Raw genomic sequence first — 11,806 nt, 5'->3', positions numbered from 1 at the left:
CACACACACACACACACACACACACACACCCACACCAGGTGTACCTAATAATGTGTAGTTTTATTAGCTCTATTTTATGCTAAGTTATTTTTTCCTTATTTTTTTAAAATTTATATCTCTGTAAATTTTAAATCTCACTATTTAGTGGGATTCCCAGATCTATGTATCCCATCAGGAGATCTCTTTCCTGAGCTTCAGTGATGAATATTCAGCCGTCTTCTAGATACCTCAGTCTTGGAATTTCAAACTCAACCTTTCCAAAACCCGGCCTCTCTTCTCCCTACTCATCCCTTATGTCTTGCTCCTCTCCTGTCTTCTGAATCTCAGTGAATGACCCTACAATCACCTGGCCAAACCACCAAAGTAAAAAATTCCATCATTATTCCTTCTTTTTCTCATACCCTTTAAACCCAGTCACCTAATCCTGTTGATTCTACCATTCTTAAAGTCATTCACTTTTCTTCATATTCACTAGTATTACCCTCTTATAGGCCACCAGTATCTCTTTAACTATTACAAAACCTTCTCATTAATCAAGTATCTTATTTTCTGTTTTGCTCCGCTTCATTACAGTCTCCACATGCATGTGTTGGAAGACTACAACATCCTTTTTCCTGGATAGTGACAGAGACTCCGTTAGCTTCCATTAACAATCTCCCCATTTTCTACAGAGTGGATAATCCATCCAGCTTGTAGTAGACAGTACAGTTGTATGTTAGTGTCAAAGACTTAGGAGTCACTCTGCTTCTAAGTGAAATCTGGGAGATACCTTAATCTTGGCAGCTGCACCCTTGCAAACCATCTCCTAGAGTAGAGTCCTACTATCACAACTAATGTCGTCTATTATATGCTGATTTCTTACTGGCTTCAATTTTAGAGGATGACTTCATTTTTGATTCTGAAGATCTGCCTGAATTTGAAACTTACAGATTCTCCCTCCCTACACCATGTACGGACTATACTTGAATACTGATTAACTTAACTTTTAGTAGATTTGAGTGTCTGATTGTTTAAGCTTCTTTGTTGTTGATAAATTGTGCCATCAAGTCGAACAAGTCGATCCCAACTCGTAGGAACCCTATAGGACAGGTTAGAACTGCCCCATAGTGTTTCCTAGGCTATAATCTTTATAGCCTCGGAACAGATCGCCAGGTCTTTTCTCCTGCGGAGTGGCTGATGAGTTCGAACCGCCAATCTTCTCATTAATAGTGGAGCACTTTAACCTCTTTTTAAGCTTCTTACTAGACATTATATGTATATATATTTCTCTCATACTAGGTTCATGAAAGAAGTGTTCAGTCAGACTTTCTACTGATTATCTTGAAGGAGATTTTACAAAAACGTTCTGATCTACACTTGATTCTAATGAGTGCCACTGTGGACAGTGAAAAGTTTTCTACATATTTCACACACTGCCCTATCCTCAGAATTTCAGGAAGAAGTTATCCTGTTGAGGTAAGTTTTCTTTATAATGTGTACCTAAGCAGAAACTGCATTACCCCCAGGATCCTGCAAGTCAAGAGAGGACCTGGGGACAGCCTTGGGAATCAGATAGCCGGTGCTGCCCTGACTGAGGAAGGGAGGGCATGAAAGAGGGTTCTGCTGAAAGAGACCTGAGGTCTAGACAACATAAAGTACATTTCATATCAGAATCACTATATCCAGATTGAGAGTGGCTGCCTGGCAATAAGATACTCCTTTTTCACCCACTTCTCAAATTTAGGGTTGTCCTTTTTTGCAACTTCCCTTTCTACCTATTCTATTCTTAATGCTTACCCTTTTGGTTCGGTGGATGAAGACTGCTCTTTTAACCACTTTACATGTATAAAAATGCACACCATGATATAATTTGTTCTGAGACTTCTAGGGACAGACACCTCAATGTCAACCAAGTTCTTCATTCCCAAATAAAGCTAGGGAAAAAATCTTTTTCGTATTATCCTAAACTAGCACCTAGTGACATTCAAAAGGTGATAATACCCTTGTTCTCCCTAAAATGATATTTACTGAAAGGAATTTGAGTTCACCCACTTATATGCTTTGTATGCAGGTTTTTCATCTTGAAGATATAATAGAGGAAACAGGCTTTGTATTGGAGAAAGACTCAGAATATTGCCAAAAATTTCTGGAAGAGGAAGAAGAAATAACCATTAATGTTACAAGCAAATCAGGGGGAATAAAAAAGTATCAGGTAAGAAGAAAACGTCTTGAAGACATGCAATAATGATATCCTGGGCATAACCTGGAATTTTAAAATCATATGGCTGACACAGTGAATTCAAACATTCCTTGGTAGAAGAGAATAGATATGACTATGAGCGAATTTTAAAGATCATTTCTTGAATGTTTGTTTCATGGAATTGTAGTCTTTGGTTTGTAATGTTTTAGTTGTCTTCTTATACTATCCCAGGCCATATAGACACACCTAAAAAATCATGGATCATATAAGTAAGAAGCAACTTTTCTAACAATTTTGTAGCAGTGATTAATTATTGAGGACTAAGTATGTACTGATTTTCTCTTTGTCCCAGCACCGTAGGTGGTCAGGATGGGGCAGGCCCCAAATCTAGATCTTGCCATTGGATTTCTCAGGGCCTCTGGCCTGGCAGGAGCCAACCTCAGCTCCAGGGCTAGACAGTCCTAGGGAGTTAGTCTCATTACATGTTGTTAGAAATATCACAAAAGCTATGTTATCTTGCATTTTAGCCAGTGGTAAATAGATCCAGCTTTTTTTTTTTTTTTATTGTATCCATGATATTTATATATCAGACAAGTATCCAATCTGATGGAAGTACAAAGTTAAAGTTAGTTTATCTTTTAACTGAGCAAAATAAACCAAGAAAACAAAAACTAATCTTTCCCTAAAACTCCAGACATAGAAATTAGAAACTAAAGAAAGACTTCAGAAAATTATAAATATTTCAGAAGAGACATGATTGGAACTCAGCAGCCAAAGTAGAATCTAGAAAGGATGAGTCAGGTATAAAGTACTTAATTTATACCTGTTTTGACCTCCCTTGGCCTGGCTGCTTTTCAGTTGCCACAGAATGATGCATATATGATTATAATTTTTCTTTAATTCTTCTTTAGTATGTGCATGCTAAGATAAAAATGTTTGGCTACATAAGGGCTGGATGAAATTAAATTATAGGAGAGGTTTAAAATTTTGATACTTTTTCCACTGTTAAAAATTGCACTTGCTAGATTTTAACATTAAAAAAAAATTGAAAAATAAAGATTTGAATGAATGCAAATGCCTCTTTTTTTTCTTTTTTGTCCTATAAAAATACATATTTTTGTTGAGCTTTCTCTGATTGTGTTTCTGTTAGGAATACGTCCCAGTTCAGACTGGAGCAAGTGCTGATTTAAATCCGTTTTACCAGAAGTACAGCAGCCGCACTCAGCATGCTATTCTCTACATGAATCCTCATAAAATCAATCTGGATCTCATTTTGGAACTTCTGGTGTATTTAGGTATATTTCTATTCCTAAAGTGTCTCTATTTGTTTTGACAAAGCTTTTCTTGTAACCGGAGATGTTTTATTAATATTTTGTATGCTGTTCTGTATCTTCATTATTTTGAATATTGTATCTTTTTAAACATTTCAGACAGAAGTCCCCAGTTCAAAAATATTGAAGGAGCAGTACTGATCTTTTTACCAGGACTTGCTCATATTCAACAGTTGTATGATCTCCTGTCAACTGACAGAAGATTTTATTCCCAACGGTAACTACAAATTTTCATTATATTCTCCATGGTTTTAAAAAACATTTGGTACATTAAAACTCTTGGTCAGAGTTTTAGAAGTCTTTTTACCTTCAGTTAAAATTACCTATGGTGCTTGATGCATGCTACAATACGGATAGGGCTTAAAGACATTATGGTGAGTGAAATAAGCTAATCACAAAAGGACAAATATTGTGTGACCTCACTTATATAAAAAGACAAGAAAAAGCAAATGTATGGAAACCAAAGTTTATTAGTGGTTACCAGGGGCAGAGGGGAGGAGGGGAAAGGGAGGGTTAATGGTGTTGGAAAAATCACATTAAGGGTAGGGTTGCACAGTTGATTATTGTTAATTGCTGTCAATAAGTTGTACACCTGTAAAAGTTGAATTGGCAAAGTTGGGTGATAGATATATTTACAACGACCAAAAAAATAAAAAAAGAGTAGCTGCTGAGGCTGCTTATGTACAGCCAGACACCTTATGGGATTTGGTTCCTTGGTTTGGTGGTTTAGGGTCCTGGTTTCATAGGACATCCCAGTTTATTGGCCTAATAAAATGTTTAGTGCCTCTGTTCTACTTCCTAGTTTGTTATATAGTGCCTGGGTTCTTAAAAGCTTGCAAGCGGCCATCCAAAGCACAACAGTTGGTCTATATTCTCCTGGAGCAACATGAAGAAGCAGAGTCAGGAATAGGGGTGTGTGGCTAACTGCCTCCATAAACAGCCGCCTCCTTTGCCATAAGACCAGAAGAACTGGATGGTGCCCTGCTACCATTACTGAACATTTTGATCAAAGATTCCATACAGGAATTCCATACAGGAATCTTTGATCAAAGGAGGGAAAATGCAGAACAGAATTTAAAATTCTCATGGACTCTAGACTTTCTAGAGCTATGGAGGGTGGATGAACCCCTGAAACTATTGCCCTGAGATAATCTTTAAACCTTAACCCAAAAATATCCCCTGAAGTCATCTTAAAACTGAACAGTAGTTTAGCTTAAGTAGTAAAAAGTTATGTTTTGAGTATTTTACTCTTTTAAGAACTATCTATATGGGAGCAAATTGACAACAAACTTGGAAGATTAGATAAGAACCTTAGAGGGTAGTGAGTATATGTTAATGAGGGGGGAATCAGAAAAGGAGTGTGAGAATGGTTGCACAACTCAGAATATACTCAGTGTCACAAAATTGTACGTGTAGAAACTGTTGAATTGGTGTATGTTTTGCTGTGTATATTCTCAACAACAACAACAAAATGAATAAAATTTAAAAGGAAAAAAATTGCCTATGGTGAACTAAGGTTTTTTTTGTTTGTTTTTTTAAGACATTTTTATTAAAGCATTTTATCTACTGAAAATTCTTAGGTACTATGTCTGTATTCCAGTAGATGAAATGCTTTAATAAAAATGTCTTAAAAGAACAGAACCAAAAAAAAAAAAACCTTAGTTCACCATAGGCAATTTTTTTTCCTTCTAAATTTTATTCAAAAATTCTTAGGAACTCTGTCTGTACTAGGAGCCCTGGTGGCACAGTGGTTAAGAGCTACTGCTGCTAACCAAAAAGTTGGCAGTTCAAATCCACCATCTGCTCCTTGAAAATCCTGTGGGTTCTACTCTGTCCTGTAGGGTCACTATGAGTTGGAATCGAGTTTGGTATTTTGTTTGCTTTTGTATTCTGTATTTGTTGTTTTCTTACTATGATTAAGCAGAGGGATCCCTGTGGTTAAGAATAAGATGGTGAAATGGTTGAGAAGTTAGAGGGTTGACATGTTGTGGGGTTGTTAACCAATGTCATAAAACAATATGTGTACTACTGTTTGATGAGAAACTATTTGTTCTGTAAGCCTTCACCTGAAGTACAATAAAAAAAAAAAATTAAAAAAAAAAAAAGAATAAGATGGTGACTCCTCCAGCCCACTGGATTTTGCAAAACACCAAGGTTGCAGTTGATTACCCATATATACTGAATCAGCTGTTTACTGTAGCTGTCTCGATATACTTTATTACTGCTGTCATGATTATCACTTCAACCTAAGAACACTTTAAAAAATTCTTAAAACCCTGTGTTCCATATTATTTATTCATATTAAACTTTCCTCTATGATGAGTATTTATAGGGATTCATTGTACCATTCTCTGAACTTTCATGTTTAAAATTTTTCATAATAGAAAACTTCAAAGTTGCCTTCAGTTTGCGAATAAATTTTGTTATTCTTTGCAGTGCCTTCTAAAGAGAAACTCTTGCTAAGAACTATGATTTTAACTTTCAGATATAAAGTGATAGCTCTGCATTCTATTCTTTCAACTCAGGATCAAGCTGCAGCATTCACACTTCCTCCTCCAGGAGTCAGGAAGGTAAAATTCAGTACAGTAAATTCATATGTGATCCACCTGAGACTATTTCATGGAAGAGCTATGACTTTTTATCATCATAGACAGTTGTTAATATTAAGTTCCTTATAATGCTTGGCACACTCCAGCTTAACATGATCTATGATCTGCAGCTTAGCATAACATGAACCCAAAATAAAAATTCAAGTATTTTAATATTTATATTATGTGCTATTAAAGGGACAAGACTTTTTAGGAGAGTAGTAGTTGAAAAATTAGGATAAATGTTGCTTGTGAAAAGAAAACCACTACTTTTCCCTAGGAACATGTTATGGATGTCAGAGTTAATTGAATCCTGGGAGAATTCTTTGTTGTTCTCTAGGCTCTTCATCCTGATTATTTTTGCAATATGTGGACTATTGGGTGAGGAAAAAATTAGTATTTTCATTGTCTCCTCTGCTGAGGACTCTGAATGAAAAAATGCTTGGCAAAGAGAGTTTTTTAGGTTTGAACCCTTTCTCAGAAGAAAAAAAAAGCACAATGTAGGTACTGTGGGGAACACAGACCTCCAAAAAATAGCCTGGGCTATACTGTAGGAGGCCTGGGTTTTTGTCCCTTAGCTGCTACCATCTGTGTGGCCTTTGGCAGCCCACCCAACCTCACTTTTCTCTTTTTAAAAGTAGTTAGATTAAACTGGTGGCTTTCTTACTGCTCTGAGGAACTCCAAGGGTCCTGAGGCTGTGTTCTGATCTGTAACATTTGGACTTCTTTGTGAGATTTTGTTTGAAAAGAGCTCTACCTCTTAACAAAAACAAAGATAACAGAAAGGTACTGAAGTAGAATAATCTCATAGCTCCTGTACAACTCTTAATAATCTGGGTTCCATTTCCTAGTGTAAACAAATAAGCAAGCATTGGATACTAAAATATACAGTTGAGATAGAGCAATACGTATTGAATTTGACCTAGAATTTCTTAAATGGCTTATCTCCCAGGACACAACACAAAAAACATGCAGAAGATTGCACTATTCAGCCATCATCGTTAAGAATTTTAGAGCTGGAAAGGGACCTAAGAAATCATCTATTGTTACCTCCTTGTTTACACTTGAGGTGACTGAGGCCTGGAGAGGTAACGTGACTTACCCAAGGTCACAAAGCTCAGCAGAGCCAGAACAGCAACCCAGGTCTCACTTTTTGATGTGCTGTTTTTTCCTAACAATTTTATAAAGAGTTGTGCTGAGATGTCTTCTTTCTTTCACCCAGTTTCCAATTCTACTTATATCGTTTTTAAGATGATGAGTAGAATTACAGGAATGATATTTTTATTGGAATAAAAATCTATTATGACTGGTCTAATTGGCAAGCTGAGCTAACCAAACTAATTAGAGTAAGTTGAAATAAACCAATAATAACAAATACTTTGTGAATTTTTGTAAGTAAAATTGAAATACACTTTAAAATTCATCTACTCAGACTATCTAATGAAGTTTAAAATTATGTCATATTGCTGAAAGTTATCTAAATGTTTTGGATTTTACTTACTTTCAGATTGTTTTAGCAACAAATATTGCAGAGACGGGCATCACCATTCCAGATGTTGTATTCGTAATTGATACTGGAAGAACAAAAGAAAATAAGTAAGTTTGAATTTTCTAAATCAAAGGCATTTTTAACCTGAAAAGGGCTTGGAACTCCACAATGCCTAGAAGAAATCAAACTCATATAGGGAAACTTCCAAATATCATAATCCTGCCCAAAACAAAAACTATCAGAGAAACTATGAGAAACTTTAAAATGTGAGAGTTAAATGTCAGCATTTTGTCATGGGTTTTCCCAAAAATAATGCCTATGTACTCCCTATTTTTAGAAAAGAAATATCTGGGGAAAAATTCAGTAAAAAAACAAATCAACGTAAAATAAATTGTTTAATAAAAGCATTATTTGGGGGATTACAGAAAAAGAGCATGAGTTTTAGAGTCAGATTTGAATTTAAATTTGCTCTGTATTCTTCAGCAAGTAATGTAACCTCTCTAATCATCAGTTTCCTTGTATATAAATTGGGAAAATGAAAATTTCATGATTGAAAGTACCTTGCACAGTAATTGGCACATAGTAGGTAACCTTACTTAATCTTCAACAAAAAGATTACTACTTTATAAATGTTTTAATGTTTATATTATGTATACAATAGTGTATTGTAATCTGTATACAGTACCTCTAATGTTAGGAAATTTTAGCAGTATTTGGAAAAGAGTATGGCTATCCAGTGGAAAATGAACCCTCAATTGTTTGAGTTATACCCCTTGAAGAATGACTAGGATTAGGGAAATGGTATTTTTGTTGGAATAAAAATCTGTAACTCTTTGGGGTTTAACTAAATCTAATGAAAGATACATTGAATTGTAGTATTCACAGCAGCATTTCTCAAACTATTTCAAAGAACTCTTGTTACATAATAGGTATTCCACCAAAATCAAAAAGGTTCCATGGTCAGGTTAGTTTGGGAAACTGTGAGTTAAATGGGTTTCTTTCTTGTAGGACTTTTCAGAGCTTTTAATTTGATAGTAGGAGATTTAGTATGCAGTGTTTGTTTTTGAGTGTGGAACATGGTTTAGGAAATGTTGGTCCACAAAAATAATGTACTTTTTTTTAGCCTATGTTCAATTTAATATTTTTTGTGCCTTTTTTTTTAGTTCATTGTGGTAAAATATAACAGTTTGCTATTTTAACCAGTTTTAAGCGTACAAGTCAGTGACGTTAATGATTTTTCACCATACTGTGCTATCATCACCACTATCCACTTCCAAAAGTTTTACATCACTCCGAGGAGAAACTCAGTACCCCTTCAGTAATAACTCTCATTCCCTCTTTACCCCAGCCCCTGGTAACCACTAATAAACTTTTGTCTCTAGGCATTTGCCTATTCTAGATACTTCATATACAGGTACTCCCCAACTTACGAGGGGGTTCTGTTCCAACAACTCTGTCCTAAGTCAATTCTGACTAAGTCAAATGCAAGCAATACGAGGGTTACAAACGAGATCCATTCCTGAATGTGTCTTTAAGAATTTGTAGGTATGTTGGAACAGGTACATATTATTCAGCCTTACTTAAGTGCAAGAAAGAGCCCTGGTGGTGCAGTGGTTAAAGCTCTTGGCTGCTAACCGAAAAGATTGGTGGTTCAGGAGAAATATGTGGCAGTCTGCGTCCATAAAGGTTTACAGCCTTGGAGACCCTATGGGGGCAGTTTTACACTATCCTGTAAAGTTGCTATAAGTCAAAATCAACTCAACAGGTGTGGGTTTAGTTTTGGTTTTTAGGCAAGAAAAGTCTTGAAGCCTATTCTGTGATTCAAAAGCTGCATGTGCAGCAGGTGAAGGTGATTGTGATGAAGAATTTGTTGTGAGCAGGGGTTGGTTGGTTCAGTCGATTCATAGTGAGGGCAAATTTACATAACATTAATGAGCAAGTTGTAAGTCAGACTTCATAACCTGGGGACTGCCTATACCTTTTTTTTAGTTTTCATTATTATTGCCTTTTATTATCAGTATCTTTATAAATTCAACCTTTATGTGTCTTTGTAATGTTTCCAACATTACACAAAAAAATACATAAATTATAAAAATTTACTCCAATGGTGAAGAAGAATTGGACAATGTTGGCATTTTGTCAGTTGTGGTAATAACTCCACTTGTGGAAGAATCTGGATCAACCGGATTATCCCAGGGACTAGGGATGGCGTTTTTAGTCAGAATTAGTGGGAGTTGTTTATAGTCGTTTTCTTTTTTTCTGCATGTATTTCATGGCAACATCTCACTGCTTCCTGAATCTGCCTGTTGACTTTGGCAAAGCGATCAGCGTTTGGGTCCATGTTTTCAAGCAACTGAAGCCGCTGATTTAGTTTAGAAAACTGAACCTATACGGCAGTGTTTTGAACATTAAATCATAAAATTGCATGTCTGTGAGTGAACATATGAGAATGATAACATCAGCAAATTATGCACTGCAACATTGTATGTAGTACATATTACTAACGATAAGGTGTACAAAAAAACAGATGGTCGTAAGTGTGGTTCTTCAAAACTTGAATATGTCATAAGTCAGGGACTACCTGCTATATAATATTGGGATCATACACTATTTTATTCAGTTTAATTTTAAGAGTTATGTATTTCCAGCTTTTTCAAATTTTGATTTAAATCAGTTATCTACATATTCTCTCCTAAAACATTTCTTTAGGTTCCATGAAAGCAGTCAGATGAGTTCTTTGGTTGAGACATTTGTCAGTAAAGCTAGTGCTCTGCAGCGCCAGGGGAGAGCTGGACGGGTTAGAGATGGCTTCTGCTTCCGAATGTACACAAGAGAAAGGTAATTTGAAATTTAAGACACTCATAAATCAGACTGTGTGACATTTTGGTAATATGTAAATAAATAATTTCTTTTATAAGGATCAACACAAAGCTGGTTCCTATGAGGCAGAGGTAAACTATATCCCAAATGTCTAACTTTTCCAAGCTGCTGTACCACTCCATTATCTTTAACGTCAACTACTCCCCCTTGCCTCAGTACTCTCCCGTCTTTGAGTTCCCTAATTCACTGCAACGTCTCACAGAACTCACAAAGCATATAAAGGAAATGGCTCAAACAGTTGTGGAGGCTGGCAAGTCCCAAATTCATGGATGAGGCATAGACTTCTCCCTGGCTCTCAATCTCTGTGCAAAGGCACTCAGCTTTCTCACTCTGTGGACCAGGAAGTCCACTGCAGCGTCTCCTGCGAGTCTCTCCTTTGGTGGTGGTGGGCTTTCCTCTCTGCTCTGGAATTGAGTCACTTTTAAGGCAAAACTGACCAATCCCCTTAGTGGGCTACAATTATCTTATTTGCATAGCCCCATCCAGTCACCTGGGTGGGAGTCACAAGACCATGGCTAGAAAGGCCACACACAAAAGTAATTAATTGCACCACAATATGTTAAGTATTTAGTATTATTTTATATTATTTTTCAGGTTTGAAGGCTTTATGGACTATTCTGTTCCTGAAATCTTGCGTGTACCTTTGGAGGAATTATGTCTTCATATTATGGTAATCCTAAGGGAACTCAGGAAGTTTTTGTTCTTCACCCCATTTTTAGGAAAAAAAATAAGGTCCTAAAATTATTTTAGGTTGCTGTAGATTCTCTACTATGTCACTCTTTAGTATATGGCCCATTATCTTTTCATGAGTAAACCCACTGTGCTTTGATTCTGCCAGACAGACACACTTTATAGGTTAAAACAGCCTCATAACCTAGACCTCAACCGGGGGCAATTTTTTTTTTTTTAATTGTGCTTTAAGTGAAAGTTTACAGTTCAAGTTAGTTTCTCATACAAAAATTTATACACACATTGTTCTGTAAACCTAGTTGCTCTCCCTATAATGTGGCAGCACACTCTTTTCCACCCAGGATTTCCCATGTCCATTCAACCAGCTTCTGTCCCTTTTTGCCTTCTCATCTCACCTCCAAACAGGAGCTGCGTGTTTAGTCTTATGTATCTACTTGAGCTAAGAAGCACTCTCTTCACGAGTATCATTTTATGCCTTATAGTCCGGTCTAATCCATGTCTGAAGTGTTGGCTTCGGGAATGGTTTCAGTTCTGGGCTAACCGAGAATCAAGGGCCATGTCTTCTGGGGTCCCTCCGGTCTCAGTCAGACCATTAAGTCTGGTCTTTTTACTAGAATTTGAGTTCTGTACCCCACTTTTCTCCTGCTCC

At 36.4% G+C, this 11,806-nt stretch overlaps 1 protein-coding gene across 2 annotated transcripts in view; it reads left to right on the top strand.

The window, feature by feature from the left end:
• Positions 1 to 11,806, top strand: part of DHX29 (DExH-box helicase 29) — a 62,142-nt gene that overhangs the window by 29,671 nt on the left and 20,665 nt on the right. For both annotated transcript variants that reach the window (XM_004380468.2, XM_023734976.1), the window contains exons 13-20: positions 1,279 to 1,455; positions 2,051 to 2,191; positions 3,330 to 3,474; positions 3,610 to 3,727; positions 5,996 to 6,080; positions 7,606 to 7,694; positions 10,297 to 10,425; positions 11,062 to 11,137. In XM_004380468.2, the coding sequence (XP_004380525.1) occupies positions 1,279 to 1,455; positions 2,051 to 2,191; positions 3,330 to 3,474; positions 3,610 to 3,727; positions 5,996 to 6,080; positions 7,606 to 7,694; positions 10,297 to 10,425; positions 11,062 to 11,137 (960 nt within the window). The remainder of the gene's footprint in view (positions 1 to 1,278; positions 1,456 to 2,050; positions 2,192 to 3,329; positions 3,475 to 3,609; positions 3,728 to 5,995; positions 6,081 to 7,605; positions 7,695 to 10,296; positions 10,426 to 11,061; positions 11,138 to 11,806) is intronic.

Source organism: Trichechus manatus, unplaced genomic scaffold (assembly GCF_000243295.1).
Source record: "Trichechus manatus latirostris isolate Lorelei unplaced genomic scaffold, TriManLat1.0 scaffold00074, whole genome shotgun sequence".
Classification (NCBI taxonomy): Eukaryota; Metazoa; Chordata; class Mammalia; order Sirenia; family Trichechidae; genus Trichechus; species Trichechus manatus.
This window is presented reverse-complemented; position numbering and strand designations above follow the sequence as displayed.